The sequence below is a fragment of the Paramisgurnus dabryanus genome, chromosome 9 (assembly GCF_030506205.2).
Source record: "Paramisgurnus dabryanus chromosome 9, PD_genome_1.1, whole genome shotgun sequence".
Classification (NCBI taxonomy): domain Eukaryota; kingdom Metazoa; phylum Chordata; class Actinopteri; order Cypriniformes; family Cobitidae; genus Paramisgurnus; species Paramisgurnus dabryanus.
In genome coordinates, this window is record NC_133345.1 from 33,594,138 (window position 1) to 33,619,281 (window position 25,144).

At 37.7% G+C, this 25,144-nt stretch overlaps 1 protein-coding gene and 1 long non-coding RNA gene across 2 annotated transcripts; both read right to left on the bottom strand.

The window, feature by feature from the left end:
* Positions 1-19: 19 nt before the first annotated feature.
* On the bottom strand, positions 20-8,156 carry LOC135773892 (deoxyribodipyrimidine photo-lyase). Its single transcript, XM_065283780.2, has 8 exons — positions 7,623-8,156; positions 5,581-6,337; positions 5,165-5,337; positions 3,229-3,313; positions 2,910-3,142; positions 2,568-2,762; positions 2,177-2,402; positions 20-1,966 (listed from the first exon to the last, which is right to left on the bottom strand). Exons 1-8 carry the CDS (start codon positions 7,845-7,847, stop codon positions 1,437-1,439), a joined length of 2,424 nt encoding a protein of 807 aa, XP_065139852.2. The 5' UTR covers positions 7,848-8,156; the 3' UTR covers positions 20-1,436.
* Positions 8,157-10,369: 2,213 nt separating this feature from the next.
* LOC141282559 (uncharacterized) lies at positions 10,370-12,174 on the bottom strand. The gene is made up of 2 exons (XR_012337350.1): positions 11,908-12,174; positions 10,370-11,445 (listed from the first exon to the last, which is right to left on the bottom strand). It is a non-coding gene; the product is annotated as an uncharacterized lncRNA (long non-coding RNA).
* Positions 12,175-25,144: the final 12,970 nt, after the last annotated feature.

A 25,144-nucleotide genomic window follows, 5' to 3' on the forward strand; every position in this document is an offset into this window, starting at 1 on the left:
TTCAACAGGGGGTCTGTGGGGGTCCTCCAAATATTCTTTGAATTCAAAATAATTATTTTGGAAAAAGAAATTAGGCATTAATAGTCTTATAAAAATTATAAATGCTTGATTGAAATGAATGTTCCCATATAAAATAATATAAAACGAATGAAATTAAGGTTTCTCTGTTAAAATCTATTCAGTAAATTTAAAATGTTTTGTAGTATGCTGTATGTTTATACAGAAAAAAATATATTTAATATGTATATAATAAAATATATAATATTTTAATATATTTGTAACGTAATACAGTCTTAATTTGATCATGTACTAGGGGTCCTTCCTCCTCTCTATACATTAAGGGTCCTTGGTCTAAAAAAAGTTGAATACCTCTGTTCTACTGTATCTGTTTTGATATAAAAACATCAAGAAAATTAAATGCATAAAAAATAGGCTGGTCACAGCTGCATATGACAGAATCTGATCATGCAAATTGATAATACAAATTATATTTTTTGATCTCTCAGATATTCTAAGCATTATATATGACTTGAGTCTTTTTCAATGCAAGTCTGAGATTTTTGCTCAAATTTATTGCAACCAGCAAAATATCAGATAGCTTATAAAGTAATAGCACACTTCTAAACAGTACATGTGATTTGAGGTATCATTCGTGTCTGTAGCACAAATTATAAGGAAAATTATGTCAAACCATTGTTGTCCAAGTATGATAAAGCTTTCACTGTGTAAATGTATGCTTTTATTGTAAACAAAGCCTTTAAAATGTAAATAAAACATTTTCTAGCTAAAACCTCTAGTCCTACTTGTAAACATGACTTTGTAAAATGCACTTGATTTTAACTCTTTGACTAAATGTTAAATTTCTAAGTTTGAATAAAAGCGAAGGCTAAATAAATAAATGTAAATTGTAAACCCAACCCTGAGATTAAGCATGTCACGGTATCAAAACTCCAATACACAGTTCCCGTTGCTAAGAGCTCGCGGAAAACAATATTATTGCAATATCTATTAATTAAATAAATTAACAATACTATTAGTGTAATTTATCTTAAGTATTGTTTGTTTTATTTATTTTGATCAATAAATTATATATATATAAAAAAAAAACAAGAGTAGGGAGGCAGAAAAACACCACTCTGGCTCTTAAGGTAAAAATGTCAATGGTTGCTGATTTTATACGATATTGACATGTGCACTATTTCCGTGATATCTGAAAACATTTGGGGTTTATGTAATGGTATTGTCAATACCGGTATATTGTGACACCCCTACCTGAGATACAAGCAATACTAGCTTAGGCTTGAGTAAAAAACCTAAACAGATTCTTTGTAGAATAATAACCAACCAAAGAGAAGAAAGTTTCAATAAATATTCCTCATCGTAACAATTGTAACCACAATCATTTTAAAAGAGTGGAAAGGTTTACAGTCAATCTGTTATTTGTGGGGAATGGCGACACCTCCAGGCACTCTGCTGTAAGTGTCTCTGGTTGAGGTCCGCCTGGCCCGTCCTCGTGATGCTGTGGGGGGAGGCAGACCCTCCAGAAGACGACAGTCTCTCTCTAACCTCTCTCTACGCTGTGCGTTCTCACTCATCACACTGGCCGTGAAGTCTCGCTCGTTCAAAAAAGCGATCGTTTCATCACGCTTACGGCTGACGTAACCCTTTAACACGGCACTGTGCGGGTTGCTTTGACCGTCTGGACCATCAAACTGATGTTTGAACTCCATGCGTGTGATTACTGGAAGGAGGAACCCAGATCCTTCACAACTCATAACGTCCTCTGTACCATCTAAAGCTTCATGCACGAGTCTGGGAGGCAGAGGGACCAGATCACAGCCTGAGCGCTGGTCTACAAACTCTTTAAAAGACCTTCTCACAGACGTGACATCCTGAAGAGACTGTGCACGTCGCTCCTCAAGATCAACAACCATCCGTTCTGGGTAATTTTCCGCTAAGATCACACCTGGATTCAGAGGAGGAAGAGATTAGAAGCAAATAAAGGAAGATGCTTTTAAATGAAGGCAGTTCAAACTTGCATTTTAGTCTGGGAATAGGATAAAGTTTATAGTGATATTGACTACAGAGTCGACTAAAAGTTTATCTTCAATTAATTTAAGCTCTACTGTGCATTTTATTTCAGGTAACATCAATGAGATCAGAATAAAAATCAGACCTGCTCTTCGCAGCATTGAGGCTGGACATTTCCATGGTTTATGGATGAGACCATCAGGAAGTTCCTTCAGTTCAGGACACCACTGCCGCACATAATTCCCATAGGGGTCGCAGGTCAGCGCTGCATCAACAGGGTGCATGACAAAATTCCAGTGATCCAGGCCACACATTCCTCCATTCTGCCACATCATGGCATCTATGGCCACATCAGCATCTACCAGCGTATCCTATACAGAGAGCGAGAGCATTGAGCAATGTTGTGTTAATCCTCGAGATCATTTCTGCTAGGTCAGGGAATTCTTCACCACTTAAATAAAACAAAATTTTCTCTAAGCATTATTAAACCGGAAATAAAAAGGTTTTGGATATATTCAGCACTAAATACTCCTCACCTGAAACCAGCGATATCCTTCCTGCCAAGGTATATGCAGATAGGCAATGAGGAAGGAGGCCACCACGTGTCTCATGTAGTTGTTCATCCAGCCGGTTTGCCACAGTTGTCTCATCGCTGCATCTACCAGCGGGTATCCTGTGCCCCCACGCTGCCACGCTTTCAGATGGGCGCGATCTGAACTCCAGCGGAGAGCCTGCACATAAATAAACATTATACACGTGTAATAAATACAATTTCTTCACAATGCTACAGCATTGCTATACAGTTTCTTGATGGTTGCTCAGGTCAAAAGAGATCAGATTTAGCTCTAACTTAAGAAACACATAAATGTGAATCTTGCCCTGTATGGTGGTCTGACCGACTCCCAGGGCAGGTCTGGAAAAAGACAAAGCTGCCAGTACGCCAGATCCCTCCAGGCTAGTTTGCGCTGGAATTTCGGAGGTCTGCAGCGAGCCCCACGGGCATCCCATAACACCCAGCGTGCACTCAGCTGCCCGAAGTGCAGATATGGAGACAGAGAGCTGGTGTTGGGGGCATCTGCACGACTTGACTCCTTCTCATACCGGTACACACCTACAATGACATCATATGAAAATAGTAAATAGGTTTGTGGTGTAACTACACTAAAGTGCGTGCGCTGCTGGAAATGTATCTCTCACCATCTCGTAGGAAAGCCTCAAGACAAGCATGTGCCCCTTCCTCACTGAAGTCCCATGAGCTTCGAATGTTCACAGCCCAGTCGATCTGTCAGTACCACAATATGTAAATGCCAACATACAGACTTACTGTGCGTTCACACCAGATTAATACATTGCGCTATTCGTGCCTACATTTTGTGTTAACTCGCTTCATGCGCACATGAAATTCAGACGCAAATGCTTAATTTGCCGGCTTTAGCTAGCTTGTGGTCTCAATATGTATAGCTCAAATTGAGTAAAGAGAATTTTTTTTCAATTTACCAGATTGTCCAACCTCCTCGCTCACTTTCTTCCACGCAAGATCCTTTCTATTCCTGTTCCTATAAAAGTACGAAGATGTGCCGTACAGCTCTGGGTGTCCACATACAGCGACTATGATTTTGTCCTTCTTTGTTGTTTTGTATTTCTGCCCCCACTCGCTACGTCGTAATCACGTCACTACTAGAGTAAGCTCCTGATTGATTAAAGCGTGAATATCCGTAAAAAGCTCAAATGTTTCTACTCGCGCAATTCGTCAAAGCACAAAATGCTTAATTCACGCCAAACGCATTATTCGCGCCACCTCATTCACATAAATCTCGCCACAGGACATCTTTGCATTGATGTAAATCACTCGCGCTTAACGCTTTATTCGCATCTGGTGTGAACGGACCATTAGTATAAAGGGACCCTATTATACGCAGTATTTTAAATCGCACTTTTTACAAATGTAAATGAATTTCTTACTTTTTTGGCATACAAAATGAGACGTTAGGCTACATGTCAGATACTGGCAGCCTCAGTCTCTATTCACTTTAATCTTGTTTTACATACAGTACATACTGTGGATGAGCCAGAACAGATTTAGTGCTGGGCAAAGATTAATCGTGATTAATCACATACAAAATAAAAGTGATTTTGTAGCATAATATACAAGTGTGTGCTGTGTGTAATTATATGTATACACACACACACACACACACACACACACACACACACACACACACACACACACACACACACACATGTATGTATTTAAGAAACATTTACATGTGTGTGTGTTCTTTGAATGACAATGACAATAAAGTGAAATTGAAATATATATATTTATTTATTTTTAAATATTCTATTTTATATATAAATTTCAGTCCTTCCAGAAAAACACAAAGTTTTTTTTGTGATTGTTGCGGGCAAAAATGCTTGATCTTGCGGCACATTTTCTTTAAAAATGCCGATGGAATATGTGGGATATATATGCAGTTTTCTGCTATGAAACTGCGGGAACTTGCAAAAACTGCGGGAACTTGCAAAAACTGCGGGAACTTGCAAAAACTGCGGGAACTTGCAAAAACTGCGGGAACTTGCAAAAACTGCGGGAACTTGCAAAAACTGCGGGAACTTGCAAAAACTGCGGGAACTTGCAAAAACTACGGGAACTTGCAAAAACTGCGCGAACTTGCAAAAACTGCGCGAACGTGCAAAAACTGTTTGCAGCTTTTCAATGATGTTCACGTCACATAATCCCGTCACTTCATAATGTTCCCGTGGCAACAGGGAAATCTGCAATTTATGCTGCGTATTTGAAAAAATGTGGCCCCCCACATAAATATGCAGACTTTGGCTGATTATACGTTGAATCATGCAATCGCATAATCACGTTTTTCTGGAGGGACTCAAATAAAAAAATATATATATATAAATAAATAAATTCTGAAATGTATATATGTTTGTGAGCCCACAAACTTTTATTTTGTATGAAATTAATCACGATTTCTCTTTGCCCAGCACTAATTAATATAATAATGAGATAAAAAGATGGATAATATAGACATCAAACACTTTTCTTGGTAATCCATACCTGTAATACATAGAGAATCTGTATTTTTGCAATATATTAGTGGTGGATTAGACATCTCACCTCTGTGCCATCTTTTCTGCGTGGCATACGTGCCAGCCCCAGGTCTACGAGTGGGCATCCCTGAGGCCACGATGAGGGAACAGGCAGAGCGCCAGGGGAATCCAGCGGAGTACTCGGTGAACTGACAAGATTCTGCTGACAGCAGCTCATGAAGTGGGAGACAGAGCCAATACCTGCAAATGAATAAAGTCCACGCTTTTAAAACATAATTAATATTGTGCATCTCTAATGCCTTTGTTAAGTGCATTAGTATTTCTGACTTACCTGATAAATAAATAAACATAATTGTCTACGGTTAACCCTAACCATTCCTTCAGCAGGCTCTTTTATCCCTTCAAGGACATTGCAATGCATAATTTTTAAATGTAAACATCAGTATTTGCACTGCTAACACAATACAGGATCACTGTACCCACCTCGTAGTCCAACACCCCGTGTGGTGACCGTGTATGGGTCTCTTAGACAGTAGGAGTGGTAGACGTGGCACTTAATTCCTTGTTTTTCCAGTGTCTCCCACACGTTGTCATCTCGTTCCTTCAGCCACGGCTCATACAGGGCAGTTGCCACAACTGATCCTGCCCCTGTCTCTGCTATCAACCCCTGCAGCGTCACCAAACATGACGTCTCTGCCTTACAGGTCACCAGATGGCTCCCACGCTGCTCAAGAGAGACGTTAAGACTCACGAGCGCATGATGCAGCCAGTATTTTGATGCTCCACCAGCTGTGACGGTGACCCCCGGACCCTCTTCCTCCACCTCATTCCACAGGTACACAGGTATGATTGGTGCTCCAAGCTCCAGGCAACCAATCAGAGCAGGGTTATCCCGCATACGGAGGTCCCGTCTGAGCCACAGCAGAACAGGTCGTGGGCCTGATGGGTTCTTTAACAAATTCTGCTTTTTACGTTGACGTCGCCTCTGTGACCTTGATTGGTCAGAGTTTTTGACTTGAATGCTGTTGTCATTGTTCTCACCAAAATGTTGTTTGGGATTTTGCTCCTTTATAGTAGATGTGGTTTTATGTGGTGCATTGTCTATGGTACATTTTGAGATCAGCTGTTTCTCCGGTTTATTTTTGAAAGTCACACAAGGATGATGATCTGAGGTCTGCATCTCTTGTTTGGTTTCATGAAGAGAAAGTGTTAGTGCCAACTCGAATTCATCTTCTTCATCCTGCAACAGCAACAAACTAATTCTTTACAACATGTAACACCCAAAAATCAGAAGCTTAAATGACCAAAAACTTAACTTAATCGGAATCACAGAGCTTTTTAAATATTTTAATTGTTTCTCCCGCAGGGTTCCCACTCGTAGTCAAATTCCCTGACTTTCACTGACAAAAAAGATGACCTATGTCTGGGATGCTGTGAGCCTGGATATGTAGTGTACACCATGAGGCTTGGACATGGTATTCCTTACGTCACAAGTTAACAAGCGGATTCCATTTTGATAAATGGAAACTCAAATTTAAAGCAACAAACATAAATCCCTGATATTCCATTACTTGGACAAATAATTTTAAATTCCCTGACTTTTAATGTCTGGAAAAGACCTTTTAAAATACCATGATATTCCAGAAATCCAATGACCCGTGGGATCCCTTTTCCTGGATATCAATGAGATAAAAAAGAGCAATTGCAAACTTTTGCTTAAGTCTCCTGGGTCCCAGATATTTGAGAAAAGACCCAGAAATATCACAAATGTAGGGCTGCATAACAAAATAAAAGTTTTTGTTTACATCATATATGTGTGTATATTGTGTATATAATATATATGCATGCATGCATGTATGTGTATTAATATATACATCATTATTATACACAATATACACACATATATGATGTAAACAAAAACTTTTATTTTGTTATTTTGAATATATATATATATATATATATATATATATATATATATATATATATATATATATATATATATAGCATGCATGCATGCAGAAATATTTATATACATTTTTATATTTATATATACATTTATATTATTTATAAATATGAACACTTAATATATAATATTTCTTAATTATACATGCATGTGTGTGTATTTATATATTCATGACTATTATCACACATATATATGATGTAAACAAAAACTTTTATTCTGCAAACGATTAATTGCGATTGACAAATAAAAAATAAAATGCAGCCCTACAAATGTCTCCATTAAGGGTTTCACAAGAAATCGATCTTATTGATGCTTTCAGTAACCACTTTGACATTTCTCATTAAAAAATGTACACAAATATAGATTATTTTAGTTACATCTATATTCATTTTACAGCTTTATAATCTTGATGCATTTTAACAATTGTCTCCTGCATATTTTTCTTTCTCTTACGCAGTTACAGGGAAAACAAGTAAGAAGTTGATATTGAAATGTAAAATGTATGAGCAAACTGTAAGCAAAACAATTAAGATGTCTGACAAACCACCATAAACTACATTACCTTTGAGAAATAGTCCAGAAACATGGCAGTCAGTTGACTGTGAAGATGTTCATGTGCAGGTAAAAGAGGTTTGATCAGGTCCAGAAACAGTGTTCGGGTCTCTGTGTCCCCCAGCAATGACAGACAGAGACAGAAGAACCCGTCCGGATCTTCACGACCCAGTATCAGCTCTCTTAACAACTCTCGGACCTGATCAATGACTTTCATATCTCCGACTACAGACATATTTCACTTAAGCTGCCACTTTTTAACGTATTGATCATACACGACGTATTTATTATTTGTAAAAACCGGAACACGTCATCATAAATAAAAACTCCCGACACAAAGCAGCAGCGACCTACGTTACAAAACCGATGAAGGACTGTTTGGTATGTGAACGTGTTACACAAGCTGCTCATGCCGGGTTTCATAACGCTTCTCTGCTGCTTATTATTCATCGACATTTTAATTAAAAAATATATAATGACATATAACAACTTCATTTAAGAATCATTTTTGTATTAAAAACCAACTTTAGTATCATAAACACTTTGATTACGTGACAGCGAGAGACTGCAGAGGGGCGGTCCTATTCGAAAAGATTGACCAATCATCGCTTTCAACTATAGCGGGCGGTCCTTCTTTAGCAGTTTGACCAATCCGAGAGCTTATACAGACAGTAAGCTTGTTCGACTTCATTCTTCATGCGGCCACATGAAGTGACACACGGATGACATCAAAGTACCGCGAGAGCGATTCGAAATTAGACTACTCCGTATGATATGAATTGCTCTCGCGGTACCTCAACGTCATCTGATTGTCCGTTCTTGCGGCGTCATATGAAGTCGAACACACTTAGTATGAGAGCCAATAGGTGTGTTCGACTTCATGCGGCGCTGCGCAGACCGATCGGCGGCTGACTTGAAGCAGTGCATTCCGGTTAGTAAGTTTGTCCGACTTCAGCTGGCGCTGCATGCACGTGACTGTGTCATATGGTTTTTAAGTACCGCGAGAGCGTTTCGAGAGTAGCCGGCTAGCTCAGCCGGTGCAGCTTCTCCAGAGCATAGATATGTATATAAAGGCTAGATGGCTCAAGGCGGAGTCAGCTGTGTCGTCGCTTGGCGGCCATCTTAGGTCAGTGCTGCCATAGTGCTGCTTCCTGCTGCTGTGGACGGAAGGTGAGTGACATACGCCAACTAAAATGTAGTGATGGGCAGAGCGAGGCTTCGTGAAACACTGAAACAGTTGAATCAATTGTGTCGAGGCTTCGAAACATGGATCGAAACCGCCTCCACAGTGACACCTAGTGGTCATTTGCACGTATTGCCATAGATCAGCCTTGACAAGGTTTTAGACGAGCGCTGACAAATTGTATCCCACATGTTGTGTAATTGATATAAGTGATCAGGTGGGAGAGTGGTTAGTGTCCTAGACTCTCATGCAAAAGCCCTTTGGATCGAACCCCGGGAAACGCATTGTTATTACCGTCGTCACAATTAAGTTACATATTTTTTGTTGTTGTTTTAACATCTGTTTGACAACTACATGAGCTTTTAGGCTCATCATTGTCAATAACTATAAGCTGGTCTATTTAATAAATAAATTGAATAGAGATAAATACCACATAAACAATAAGAAATTAATAAAATATATCAAGCCACCATGTCACATGTGCTCTGTGTGGAAGGACTTAGCCTACTTCTTTTTTACAGATAATTTCTCCAGCCTTTGAAAAACTCCTCTCACAAAAACCCACAAGGTCAATATGCGTTTATTTCACTTTTATACAGATGTGCGATTGTGTTGTCTGTTCCCGACCGTGCCAATCAAACGCTGATTCGGCAGACCACACCTGATGAAACATTTAGTGAAACACTTCGAGGCTTCGTTTGGTCATAGTCACGTGACATGGGTGTTTTGAATCACGCTTCGGATCAGTGTTTCGACACATCTGCGCTTCGGGATCTCGCAAAGCTTCGGAACGAATGTTTCGCGTCAGCCATCCCTACTAAAATGCTCGTAACTTGCTGAATTCTTGACGGATTTACAAACGGTTTGGTTTTTTACAAACGTTATTAACGTGGCTATAATTATGGATGCTTTAACATGTTTCATGAATTTTTTATTTATTTTTAGTATACGTATTCAGTGTCATAGGTACATCTTTGACGTTTATAACAAACCAATCCGTTTGAAAATCGGTAAAAAATTAAGCAAGTTATGGTCATTTAAAAGTACCTGCATCATTAAAACTCAATGCTACAAGTGAGCGAGCGCCCTGTCCTAAGATGGCCGCCAAAATGCGGACGTTCAACTCAATTGGCCATCAGCGCGGACGAGCCATCTAGCCTTTATATTCACCTTATTCCGCCACGCCCCTTTTTAATTCTTCGTTCTTCCGCATTTTGTCAACCGACTTCCGCTGCTAATATGGCACAGTGCATTCGGTGGTTAGTTTGGTGGTTAGAAGATTGTTTGTAGTTCACTATAACTTTAGCGAAATGACCAATATAGCTACTGCTGTAAATGTTTTAAATTAGGAGCACGGTTAAAACTTCATACGACGCTCGGATAGTCTTATATTGTCCCAGCAATCGTCTCGTGGTTAGACGATATGAAGCGGCCGCGGCAAGTAACCTGGCATATTTAATTACCTCGTCCTGTCAGGAGTTGATGGAGCAGCATTGAAAATTATTAAAAGTATGTCTACCAATATTTACACAGTGATTTCGTCTTTTTTTAAAGCAAATGTGCACCTTAGCAAGTCCAATAACTATTTCGTTTTTATGTGGTACCATGATAGAATTCATTTGCAAACTTGCCAACACTTATTCCTTCAAATCAGGAGACTTAAATCCTTTTAAGTGGAATCTACAAAGCTCACATATGGTTTAAGAAATTCCTTACAGATAATATCTGATCACACTGTAAAGGTTTATATAACTTCATGGCAGGTTACATCTGATCACATAGTAAATGTTTAATATAACTGCATGACATCTGATCACATTGTAAAGGTTTAATATAATTGCACAACAGATCACATAGTAAAGGTTTAATATAATTGCACAACATTTGATCACATAGTAAAGGTTTAATATAATTGCACAACATCTGATCACATTGTAAAGGTTTAATATAAATGCACAACATCTGATCACACTGTAAATGTTTAATATCACTGCATGACATCTGATCACATATGAAGGTTTAATGTAACTTTACAACAGGTTAAGCAAGACCACCCTGCAATAAATTAAGACACAGCTTTATCGGAGTCATCAAGAGCTGATCCGTAGCGTATATCTGGAAGCTGTTGGTGTATGTACTGGTAAAGTGATTGGCGACTGTGTAATGGATGCAATATCAACCCTGTGTAAAGCTGACAAAGATGGTTGTTTCTCAGCAGAGATATGTACATTTCTGCCAGCTCAACACATTGAAGCAGTTTCTCGGACAGGGTTTACAGGACTAGGATTTAATTATATTAGGACATTTTAGTTTTTACAAACAAACCCTACAAAAAAACAGGAGTGGGGCGCATCTTGTGACAAAACAATGGCACTCATATATGTTGAGGTATGTCAGTAAAAGGTGTTTTTAAATTATTGTAGCTCAAATATGCATTTTAGCCTGGGACCAGGATAAGCCCTGTCCGGGAAACCGCACCATTGTTTTCCCATATCAGATGTAGGTTGCTTCAGGTTGAGTTGTGATTTTAAAGTGTAGTTGTGGTCAGAGACGGATGGATCCTCCCATTGTGTTTCTGCATCACAGTTTAGGAACATGTTGATTGTATCATCCTCACAGTTGTCCACAGCATCACTACACATCAATGCATCTGTGAAAATAATATAACCATAAACAGTTTTATGTTAGTATTTAAAATAAACTTGCATCATGAGACTTAATATATAAATGGCCCCCATACTTAAACAGAACAGTGTTTAAGAGAGAGATGCATTAAAAAGAGACAGTAACATTATACACACAACCTTTAACTTCAGTGTTAAATAATACGTTGTTTAATAGGTCATTATCAATATCTGAATGAGAAATGAACTGACATTCTAGCATCTGAAATCTTAGTAACTTGTAGGAATCACGTGGGCTACTGTAAGAATGCAATGACTATAATATCTCGTTGTATTATCGTAAATATAAAAATATAGGTGGACAATTAAAACCATTCAAATAGTTGCATTTTATAAACTAACGTTACTGCTCTTAAGTGTATTTGTAGAACGGACTTCACAAATCTAACTTTAGGCGAACGAGCACAAAGTTAGCTAAGATAGCTTACCTGAAACTGGCCACCTTTTCAACACCCGGCGTGGTTTAAAGTTACCGGAACATCGTAGTCGAACCATTACTTGGGATAAGGGTGTTCCTCACTTGGCTTAAAATTGGTAAGAAAGAAACATAAAGGCGCTCGAGTGAGCTTTTTAAGCTTAAGCGTCGCCTTCAGTCACTGCCTCAGCTGCTCATCGTCTATGCGGCCGGAAGAACGTTGACAAAATGAGCGAAATGGCGCCGCCCTTGTTGTCGTGAAAAATAAGGTGAATACATATCTATGCTCCAGAGCGGCTGCCCGGAGTTGTAATGACGTAACAGCTTGACGTGATTGGTCGCCTCACTGATGACAACTATCACGTGCGTTTCAAGTTTAATCCAACCTTTAGTTCCACTAATAAACATTATAAATTCATGTTTTAAAACAGGAAAAAACACTTTAATATGCTTAAATATGTTATATTCTGTCGTGTAATAAAATAAAAAGGAAAATAACAAACTCTATTGGTATTTTAATAATATAGGCTTGTTTCCCGTTATTTTCGGGTATACAGTATAAGCAGCAATTAAAATATTCGATATAAAATGTTTCTGGTTGCAACTTTTTATTAAAAGGTTTGTTTTTATCAAATTCAGCATCTAATTCACTTCATTCGCGATTAATAACAAGGAAACACGGCGCACACGTCACTACGGCAAGCAGCAGGTGTCCGGCTTCACAGCTCCGTCTTCAGTTCCTCCCTCGACTGCAAGCGGCAAACCTCGCCGATCGGTCTGCGCAGCGCCGGATGATCTCGAACACACCTAATCAGATCCATAGGACTAAAGCACATGTTCACATGACCGCGAATTCCATAATATTTAGTGTTACAGTATTACATTTACCAATCGGATAGACACACATGATGCTTGGCAAGTTAACTTATGGTAAGATGTAATTATTGGATAATTAATGGATTATGGATAATAATTCGTATCAATTCATTTGATAAGTAAATATTTGATCCCACCGCGTAAATGGCGTAAAATGACCCGTTTCAATTATGTTATTGTTGTGGTAAATTCTGAATTAAAAATTTATGAATTTGCAGAGGCGGACACTAACTTAAGTATTTTTACTTTCTACATAAAAGTAAATTTTCAAGGATTCGTATTTTATCAGTGTTTTCTTTGGAAAACATACATTCCAAAGCATCATAATATTTACTCCACTACATTTCATAATTTGAAGTTTTTGGTTTATATTTAAGTACATTAAGCATCTAGTAAATTTTTTACTTTTACTTAAGTAAAAAGTACTTTCGTACTTTTACTCAAGAAAAGTTAAAGTACACAATTTTTATGTAATTAGGTATTAAATAAATTTTAATATGCAATATAAAAGGAATACACAGTATGATTCTATGCTTTAGAATGCAGTGAACATATTTTAGTAAAGTAAATTTTTTCCCAAGACAAACACACAAGATAAAGCACAAATGCTTGGAAAATGTAACTAAAATACTCAAGTAGTGTCCACCTCTGTGAATTTGTAAAACTCATACAAATACAAAAGACACCTGAAACATCCAGGACCATACAGATACAAATAATTATTGCATATATGTAAGGGATAATCCACGGCTAGACATGCTTTACACATATATATAAAATATATATATATGTAATAAAATGCATAATGAGTTTAGTCTATCTATAAAAATTTAATCTCTTTGAAGTTCACACATAAAAACACACAAAACGACACACACACACACAGTGTGTGATGTAAAACAATGTGTTACTATCTTTTCTTTCATCTGTATTGACTTACAAGTGGACTAAAGCCTTTCTAAAGAGGAACAAATAGCTTTAAAATGAAAATTGAACAGAGGGCTGGTGCTTGAGGACAGTGTAATCAATAATGTTTAGACGGCAGAACAAGTCTAACAGACAGCAGATCAATAGAAAAGACCCCCCCACCTCACCACTGACCTCATCGTATGATCTGATCAAGTCTTTATTTAAAGCTCACGGCCGGAGAGAGAGAGAGAGCAAGCAGTGATCCAATTCATGGGAAAAAAGACTTCTGAATTAAAAACTAATGTGGTCCTCAAGACATAAAAAACACAACTGAGATTTTTAAATAAACGTGAGTGGTGCATGTATGTGCTAAGCGTGACTCCACAAGTTTGGTTTGACAACTTTAGTAGTATTTACTTCCTTGAGTCTGTAGGGCACTAAATGCGTACTGGTTCCAGTCAAAAACCTGTATTTAAGTCTATATGATAGTCTGGTTCCTACACTGTAAACAAATGTCTGTAGAAATGACAGTATTATTGGCAGCTGTTTGTCAATAACTTACTGTAGATTTAAAAGGGACATATCATAAAAAATCAGACTTTTTCCATGTTTAAGTGCTATAATTGGGTCCCCAGTGTTTCTAACAACCTAGAAAATGTGAATAAGATCAACCCAGTAACTTAGTTTTGATAAACCATTCTCTCCGTGCATGTGAAAAAAATAGGTGAAGTTTGGTTCCCCTTGTGATGTCAGAAGGGAATGATACCGCCCCTTAATCTTAACCACACGACTGCCGTTTAGTGCAAAGATCAACTAATTTGCATTTTAAAGGACACACCCAAAATGCCAATTTTTGCTCAAACCTACAACGTGGCAATTTTAACATGCTATAATAAATTATGGTATTTTGAGCTAAAATTTCACATACGTACCCTGGAGACACCAAAGATTTATTTTACATCTTAAAAAAATCTTGTGAAATGTACCCTTTAAATGTATGTTATTTACTGGCAACAGTTTGTTCAAAGTTAAATAAACATGAAGCATTCTGGGAACCAAAATCTGAAGAAAAAAAAACTGAAAAAGGTTGAAGAGGATTTCTTTTTCCCAGAATGTTTCGGAATAGCGAAAAATGTTATCTTAAGCACCTTATTGCCTCCTTATGACAAACCGGTTAATTGTTTCCTAATCTTTGTAAGTTGCTTTGGATAAAAGCGTCTGCTAAACGCCTAAATGTAAACGTTATATCCCATTTTATCAGCCGCTGTGTAAAAACCAACAAACAGATCGCTCTGAAAAGTCATAGCAAGCCAATTTCAACAAGCTGCATTATATGATTAACCATTATGTCATTCAGAATGAAATACAGTATGCTGAAATTTAATGCTTGGGGTTAGGGAGCACTAGACCTTCGGGTTAGGGTAGACACTATATTTACACAAATAAAGGAGGGACTGACACATAGTCTGTGTAATAGATCGTACCCATATAGCCAAATGCTTTTTGTACACTGAAATAAAAGATATATAGTATCACAATCCAAACATTCATTTCATTTAGAATCACTAATGAAAGCCCAATAGGAATCGAGGGACTGAGGATGAGTAAAGGAAATAAACCTATCAAGACATGTACGTGAAGTCTTAATGGCTCGTGTTGCCATGGGAATACGAGGACTGATTTCAATTGGTTGCTTTGAGCCTGACCTCGAGTTTTACTGAATGTTCATATACAGCCACATGATGTGGAAGATCTTCCCAGTGTTGCTGGTCTCAACCAAGACTATTCCTATAAAAATCTTGTGTTAAATCTAACGGTTCTGTGCAATATTTACCATTCATTCCCGTTCTATTGTGTTTTCTCCTCATGTGCCATAAGCATATCTCTCTCTTTATGCCTCTCTCTCTCATTAACCGTCCGCTCAGACGCCGTATAGCAGGTGACAGGGAGAACTAATCGGTCTGAAGATTAAAAATAAATGAAGAGAAACGTGTTTTAGAAAAACGGGGGAACGAACATCATAAATCATCCAGCCTGGATCCAGTTTCTCCTCACTGTCCGCACACTGACACACACATATACACACACACAGACAAATTACATTACTGAAATCACATTACTGCTGCCTTTCAGGAAGGACACAAGAAGGGGAGAAAGAGTGACGGAGAGAAAGAAAGTGAGAGAGAGAGAGAGAGAGAGAGATTAGATGAGGTTATAAAGTGACAGAGCTGGAAAGCAGCAATGCATAGATATACTTTATGTCAATTATGTTTCCAGGCGCTTATGCTGATTGGAAATTATGTTGTGAGAGCAATAAAATAATATAATTATAAATTATATCCCGAGGTTATTATATTTTGCTCTCACAACATACATTATAATTTAGCATAATTGTTTGGATGGATTCTACATATTATTTGTATAATTTATTATTAATCTTTACAAAAATACATAATAGTTATGTACTAAAATTTATTGTTTACGCCAGTTATTTTATTGATTTTAATATGCATCTGATTTTATTCTTAAATTTAGCTAAATTAAATTTTACATTACATATTTAATTCATATTTATTATGGGCACATATATGATTAAACTGTTTGTCACACAATAAAATAAATAATAAATGTAAAATAAATAATAAATGTAAAATAAATAGTAAAGATAGTAAATGTAAAGGTCATTTCTTGGACTGCAGGCTGCAGTCTGTTGTAATTTACTTTCATGAATATTGTGATGTTTTTCCTATAGTTTGTGTGTTCACTTCACATTTTCCTGTTTTCTTATTTTACAGAGACCAGTATTAAACATTATTTTCACCAGGACACCAGGTGTTAAATACCTGCAGTGAATGAAGCTCTCCATTGCAGTTTCACGGGTGGCCTCTGGAGGTCGCTGTCTGCCAGTGAGTACACAGCATCAGTCGCACATCTCAGACTGCAGGGAAGACAAAAAATACCAGACATTATTTCTGTGTGTTTGTGTTTATATACTCATTTCTCAGTGTTGTTCAAGAGGTGCTGTTTGAAACTCAATCAGCAAAGCTTGAGAAACTCAAGAGGTCAAATGGACGAAGGAGAAATGGCTTATAAACAGGAATAGAGTAACAATAGTACAGGGAACAAGAGGAATCAGGGAACGCACAATCCTTTGTTCTCTCTCTTCATTTGGAGAGCGACTCTGACTCCCTATAGGCAGAATTTCATTTTACAGACACACACACATTCAAACACCATGTAATTTGCCCTCTAGGGACACCATCATCTCTATCTCTGCCTGTGTTTTATGTGTAAAGGTTTATTTCTGGGGTTTCTTTTCATGCAAGTCATTTCTTATTTTTTTTACACCTGCACAAAATATACAAGATTTTTGATTAGAGGATTTTACGATTAAACATTCATTAAACAGATCAAGCATATATTTAAATGCTTACATTTGCAGAGTATTATTTGGTTATTTTTTTAGGTTGATGCTCTCACAAACAAATAAAAAATTAAAGCTTTATCTGTAGTATTATGAAAGAAAATGTCTAATTGTAAACTGTATTTAACTAGGGAATAAACACATTTAATATTTATAAATAACAGACTAAAATACACTTTAAATAATGATTACAAATGTCCAGTCTCATGTTGCTGTTTTCTTTATTAGAAATATGTTAATCATGTCTTGCTATAAGAAAACAGATCACATGCTATGCTAAGTTCATTTTACATTAGCAATACATAAATAGAAATATTTAACAATATTTAGTAACCGATAATTTAGTTTTTCGCAAGATTTTTACAAATTTACTTTTTATGTAAATTCTGCACTGATTACTATTGTCAATTTAAATAAATAATTTCCTTTCACTTTTTAAGCAGTAAGCATACTTTTGTCTTTTTGCTTTTCCATTGTACAATTTTAATAACATGTCGACATTAATACAGTCCGGATAAAATTGTGTTGCCTTGCAATCATCTGGCAATGTTGAAGTTTTTCTTTCCGCTTCACCGGAAAACATGGTGCGATTTAGATAATAGCTGATGAATAAGCAATGCCATTTCATTTTTCTTTGAAAATGTTTTTTTTTTGTTATTGTTGCACCACAGACCTAAAACCAATTTAATGATATTCATTTGAGTCTAGGACGAGTACACAGACTTGGCTGGAAGCAGAATGAATTTTGAGAGAGAAGCTCCTAATCTTCAACCATTAGCTCAAATAAACAAAAGTCCCCTGAAGTATTCCCACTGCAAATGCTATCAGATATTATAACACATTTGTTTTAAAGGAATATAAAGTAATAAATAACATCAAAGGTCTGTTTGTGAAATGCATGCATGTTTGTGCATGAACGAGCAAACATGCCAACACGCATGCATGAGGATCAGACAAACATGATAGCACCACATAGTAAAGACACCCGCTGTTGATCACCATGGCAACGCTACCTGACAGCCCCGTGACATGCATGGTAAGTTTTATTCCATGGTGATCTGACAGCAATATCACACCTCTCTGTCTTTGAGAAGGTTGCGTGCGTGAGAGGAGATTTACTCTCTGCGGCCCTTCTAATGGACAGATGTGAGAATAATGTAGTGCAGAAGAGCAAGAATCCTGTAGCTATCGACCGAGCGGCACTCGCGCAAGCGTAGCACACTCGCTCGCACGGATACGTATTCTTGAACACCATATCAAGAGTTGAGGTCAGGGGTCAGAGCAGAGGCTGATGGGAAATGTGATTTATATTCCAGCGTGCCCAACTGGCCTCCCATTACTGTTACTCACCTTAATATGTGTGTGCGAGGAGCGCATGTGTGTGTGTTTTATTCATGCACCATCCGACTGAGCAATGCATTTTCTTTTATTTAAAACACACCTCACCGAATTTAATTTAAAGCAACTGAGTATTTGAAATCGAACGGAAAGAGAATGAATCGTGATGCATTATGGGTAGGCTTGCATTATGGGTGCCCTACGAAGTGCACATCACCGTATTTGTCTATCCATGAAATTTTAAAACGTAGAGAGCATGTATGCTTACTTCAAAGGGCACTGCAAACAGAAAAGAGAACAAGTGTACATCATTGTGTCACTTTACTGGAAGTTGAGAAGAAACTTTAACGCATTGGCCATCAAGTCAGCCATTTTTAAGCTTAATTTCCCTTTTATCAGTTGTGTGTATATATCTCTAAAGTGCATAGGATGTGTGACCATTACAATTCCATTATCATAACACCTCAGAAGACACGTATTATAAATGAACCTCATTGCATTTATTTTCAAATGAAACGTCACAACCGTAATATATCACTAAATGTGAGAGTTTCAAGTATGACAAATGATACCATTTATATTCATTTAAATAATAATAAATATTTCATATATGTATTTTATGTATATCTACTGTATGCATGTATATTTTAAGTAAAGTGTTGCTTGTGTTTAATGACATGGGAGGGAATTTTAAATGAACTCATTTTGTCTTGTAAAGTGAACATTTACAGATGTGTCCTGCTGAGTGTCTAGGGAGCAGTGAGCACTGTGTAGGGACCTTGTAAATTGGACTTTTTGTAACGTCGTCCTGCTGATTATGAGGGAAATGTGTGGTGTGGTCTGTAAAGTGTGTTAAGCACAACACACTTACAGCATTATCAGATTCACTGCAATATTCCCGAAATGAACACGCAACGTAATGACCTCATTAGGAATTTAAAAGACATTGTTGTCTTGAATCACTGAATATAAATCATCACACTGATGATCATTAAATTACCATTATAAATCATGCCTTGAATTTTAAATTGTGTTTCAGTGTTATCACGTATTCATCCATATTCAAGATTTTGCATGCCCGTCATTTTTCTAATTTTGTCACATTATTTTTTTTAAAGTGTCTATTTTGATAGTAAAAGTAGGGTTTAAGATGAATTGATTTATGTCAGACTGATAGATAACCCTAGCTCTATTACTCAGCTTGGACATAAAAAATAAATAAAGAAAAAATTAAGGAAGCCGGAATGACCTTAATACTGCTGAAATTACAGCAATGAGATCTCTTATTTTGTAATGGCCTTGTAAAATTCTCAATATTTTGGCATTGATTAAATAACACATTGTGCATCCCACCAACAATTTCAAGTTGGATTAGCCTTTTTCGTAAAAAAAAAACATTATTTTGCTAATTTAATAAATAAAAATTAACACAAACCATTTTTTGGTTCCCCAAAGAACCTTTAAGTCAAAGGTTGTTAACCGAACCATTTTTTCTTGGCTTTTTGAAGTCTACTCCTTCATTCACTATAATGAACCCCAGAAAGGTTCAGCAGATGTTCAATGTTGTTTAAAAACATTTTAGCAACCTTTATTTTTAAGAGAGCATATAGTTCTCCTCTGTCCATGTGTGGGCAACACCTCCATGTGCTCTCTGATGCCCAAAGGATGAGCCACTTTACCCCGAAATAATCGCAGCACTCTTTGGTAAGCTTGACGCTTTCCCCTTTACAAACCCTTTGAGAGTGAGAGGTGAAGAGTAAGAAAAGAGAGACAACAGAGGAGAGATTAGAGAATTTGAAAGAAAAGACGTATCAAGACAAACATACGCTGAAAACTCACAAATTTCAAAGAGCATTTGCATATACATTGCACTAAACGATATGCAAATCCGGCTGATTTGCATGGCAGAGATCTCCTGTTGCGAAACGCTCCACGCTCACAATCTCTGAATGAAAGAAGAGAAACGGAGAACAGAAGGAAAAACAACTTGTAGGGGCCCAAGCGAACAGACTGATGGGGTCTCACAGGAGACATAAAAGTGCACTTGTGAGGAATAAAAGACACGTCAAACCTGAAGAGCAGTTACAAGAAAGTTACTGTGGCACGTTACGGCACTCTCGTACGGGCGTGAATACGGTTTTGTTTGCAATGAGCCTAAATACGGCACGTCACACATCTGGCATGAAAGAGAGTATGTAGATCTGAAGTACAAAGACAGAACGAGAGATGAAAAGAGAAATAGGGTAAAGATTTCGAGTGGGAGGGTGGAGCGGGTGCGGGGAGGGCACGGTGCCGCGTGGCGAATGATCACCATGGTTTTGCGAGGTTGGCACTGTGCCATCCACTCAGCGCTGGTGCCAAAGAGGGCGTGGAGGCAGGGTGGCATTACAGAGCAGAGAGGAGGAGAGACAGATTCCAGAAGAAAAGAGAGGGATCGCCCGGCTGCCAATTCTCCAAATGAAATGTTTCCTGCGACTGACGAGCGTTGTATTGAAAAGTTGAAGCGCTTTGGAGATCTTTCATCCTTTTCGCAACCGTGTGAGTATGGGTACCCGGAGCGGACGTCGAAATGCAAACAAACCGATGTCATATTTCTTAACTAACATCTTTTATCGTTTCAGAAAATGGCAGATCACTGTTCGATTCATGCCCTCCTGATGGTGCCAAGTTGCAAACGTGCGGATAGGAAATAACAAGCGGGTTGTTGCAGCAACACATGCCCTCGATGCCACTCGACACGGGCACTGTCATAATGGAGATATCGTCTCGTTATTCCCACTGGCACGCACGAACGTTCGGCAATGTGCCAGGATTTCCGCACTGCAGTATGCCGCTGGGATGTTGGCGGTGGTTCGGGAATGGCAGAGTGCCAGCGGGTTCCTGCGGCAACCGGCCCCCGACGCGTGCCACTTGGCAAAGACAAAGAGCCCCAGGGACAAACTACAAAAACAAGATTGACAAACACAGTGATCCAACAGCTTAATTAACGCTCGCAGAGTTTGTTGGGTTAATTAGTGTGACAGATTTGGTGAGGAGCAATGTGGCAGGAACACTTGTGAGAACAAAAGTGATGGGCGAAACAGACTGAAGGAATGCCGGAGGATGCCAGACGCCCGCTGGAGCTCTGCCAGCTCTGTGCCGAGCATGCCAAAGTTCGCTTGATGTTTGGCGGTGTCTGTGAAAGGATGAATGGAAGAAGAGCAAGACCATGAGAAAGATTCGAAAATCATTTTTATTGTGGATCATGTGACCATGAAAAATATTAAAGATGGTGGACTGAAGGAATGAGAATAGGGAGGGGCTAAACAGATCCTGCCTTATCATGCGATGACTCAACAGATCAATCAAATTAGAATTGCAACTTAAATTAAAGAAAATGAAAACTCCTAGTGGTTTGCACAGAAGCATTCAACAGGAAAACTTGAGCAATTTGAGGCATCTCTTCTTCTTGCATGTAGTTTTTGTACATTATTTTTAAGAATGAAGCAGTAGTAAATGACTTTGTGCTTGGATACCTTCTCTGGACCCTTGAGATGTCCTGTTGTATCTGACTTCAGATCAGTCAGAGAGATGATGATGATGATGCAGCTCAGAGAGAGAGTGAGAGAATTCAGTCTCTCACTGGATGGGTTTGAGATTGTACAGGAGTATAAATAATGCAGATTTACTCTCCACCTCTTCTTTCTTTTACCCTGAGAAGGAACGGAGTTACGCACCTTTTGTTTCACGCACTGGCACCAATGCCACGGTTTACCCTGGCACCTGGAAGTGACAGAGGATTTGTTACAGAAACATTCATTGTTTTCAGCGTAACCTTTGACAAACAAGTGCAAATTAGACGGTTAACAACCTTGCGAAATGGGCTGTTAAATTTACAGTTCCTGTTATCACGTCTGTTTTCTGTGCCGATTGTGGACGATTAAGTACGGATATGCTAATCTCGCTTATTAATGAGCTTTGTATCGCTGGGATTCTCGTCTTTACTCCTGTGGGGATCTTAATTTTACCTCATCTTTATTATGTTAATGGATTATGCCAAAAAAGGCACAAACACAAAGGGAGCACAGTCAAAGAAGAGAGGGAATGAGGCAGCGGTGGGGGGGTGATGAAGAAAATGGAGGACACGCTCCTTCAGTACAGACTTTATTCAATCTTCAGCACCAAAGAGCAGGAAAGTGCAGACAATCTGAAAGGTTTCTCTCCTCAATGCACCAAAATGGAGGACTCATTTTTATTCTTTCCTCTAGATATTTCTGCTGCAGTGCTCCTGTAATGAAGTGACAGCGCAGGGGATAGGATTTACTAGATGATGAGAGAGAGAGAGAGAGAGAAAGTGGTTAATATTCTGCGCTTAATCATGGCACATGAGATTGGCTGTATGCATATCTCATTTGCATCTTATTAAGTTGCTCGTGCACCTGCATAGGGACGCAAGAGGGGGAGAGGGCAGCATGACGAAAAATGAGAGTGTTGTTTCATAATGAAGATTGTGTCTTAAGCAGCTACTTCACTTTGCATTGAATTATTAATGATTTTTTTATAATAAGTGTACAGTCACTTTAAAATGGTGTATTTTTTTATAAATGGATAATGGAATATTATTGTAAAGCATCATTGCAATAAACTGACAGAAATTTTTTAATACATGTTTAATAAAATGCATATTTTTGCTTCATATAGTGTGTGATAAAAGAATAATTGTTTTTTAATAACATATATATATATACTTATACCACATGTACTGTTCGAAGATTTCCTGTGCCATTGCCCTGTGATATTAAATGTCTGTAAACATCCTAGGGAAGGATAAAATATATTTTAAGTGACAGTTACTTTAGATTCTCATGTTTAATATGTTTAAGAGTGTGTAAAGTCCACTGCCGGCCACCAGTTTAATATATGCATGATTAGTATGCAGCTCTTTGCGTTCTTTAATAGAACTCTGGTTGAGGACCATTGTCTCTGATTCCAGGATGTGCCATCTGCCCGGCTGCAGAAACTGGCCTTTCTCTTTGTGTTCAACACAATGGGCTATTCTATACTGGACATCCACACATAACTCAAATAAATCATGCCTCAGCCAACCGACCACCAGAGGACCACCGCAATATTTCCATAAAAGAAATGGAAAGGACTGCATGCAGAGTTGAGAGGAGATTAGGAAAATTAAAATTTTTCCATTAGAGGCCTACATAATGACAAACACAGTTGGAGAAGTTGATTCGGTAGGAGATGAAAAAGACAAGTAGGAAAAAGAAAACGCAAGGGATGTGAAATGGTACACAAAACGAAAACCGTAAATTGAATATAAACAGGACATAAAATGAAGGGAAAGAAAGGAAACTGAAACAGAAAACAAAACGGGAAGGGGAAAAATGAACCAAAACAGGAAGGGAAACAAAAAATAAAAGAGAACAGAAAAGGAAACGAAAGTGAACAGGAAAGGAAACAAAAACATAACAGCAAGGGAAACAAAAACAAAGCATAGCAGGAAGGGAAACAAAAATAGAACAAAAGGGGAAACTTAAACAGAACAGTAAGGGAAACTAAAACATAACCGGAAGGGAAACAAAAACGAAAGAACAGGAAAGAAAACAAAAACGAAAGAACAGGAAGGAAAACAAAACTGAAACAACAAGAAAGGAAACAAAAATGAAGCATAACAGGAAAGGAAACAAGAAAGCGAGAAGGAAGAAACACAAAACCGAAAGAACAGGAAAGGACACAAAAATGAAAAAGAACAAGAAGTAAAACAAAAACAAAGCATAACAGGAAGGAAAAAACTAACCATAACAGGAAGGAAAACAAAAACGAAGCATAAAAGGAAGGAAAAAACTAACCATAACAGGAAGGAAAACAAAAACGAAACATAACAAAAAAGAAAAACTAACCATAACAGGAAGGAAAACAAAAATGAAGCATAACAGGAAGGAAAAACTAACCACAACAGGAAGAAAATGAAGCATAACAGGATGGAAAGCAAAAATGAAGCATAACAGGAAGGAAAAAACTAACCATAACAGGAAGGAAAACAAAAACGAAGCATAACAGGAAGGAAAAAACTAACCATAACAGGAAGGGAAACAAAAGCGGAGCATAACAGGAAGAAAAACAAAAACGAAGCATAACAGGAAGGAAAAAAACTAACCATAACAGGAAAAAAACAAAAAAACGAAGCATAACAGGAAGGAAAAAACTAACATAACAGGAAGGAAGAAAATGAAACATAACAGGAAGGATAAAACTAACCATAACAGGAAGGAAAACAAAAACGAAGCATAAAAGGAAGGAAAAAACTAACCATAACAGGAAGGAAAACAAAAACGAAACATAACAAAAAGGAAAAACTAACCATAACAGGAAGGAAAACAAAAACGAAGCATAACAGGAAGGGAAAAACTAACATAACAGAAAGGAAGAAAATGAAACATAACAGGAAGGATAAAACTAACATAACAGGAAGGAAAACAAAAACGAAGCATAAAAGGAAGGAAAAAACTAACCATAACAGGAAGGAAAACAAAAACGAAGCATAAAAGGAAGGAAAAAACTAACCATAACAGGAAGGAAAACAAAAACGAAGCATAAAAGGAAGGAAAAAACTAACCATAACAGGAAGGAAAACAAAAACGAAACATAACAAAAAGGAAAAACTAACCATAACAGGAAGGAAAACAAAAACAAAGCATAACAGGAAGAAAAA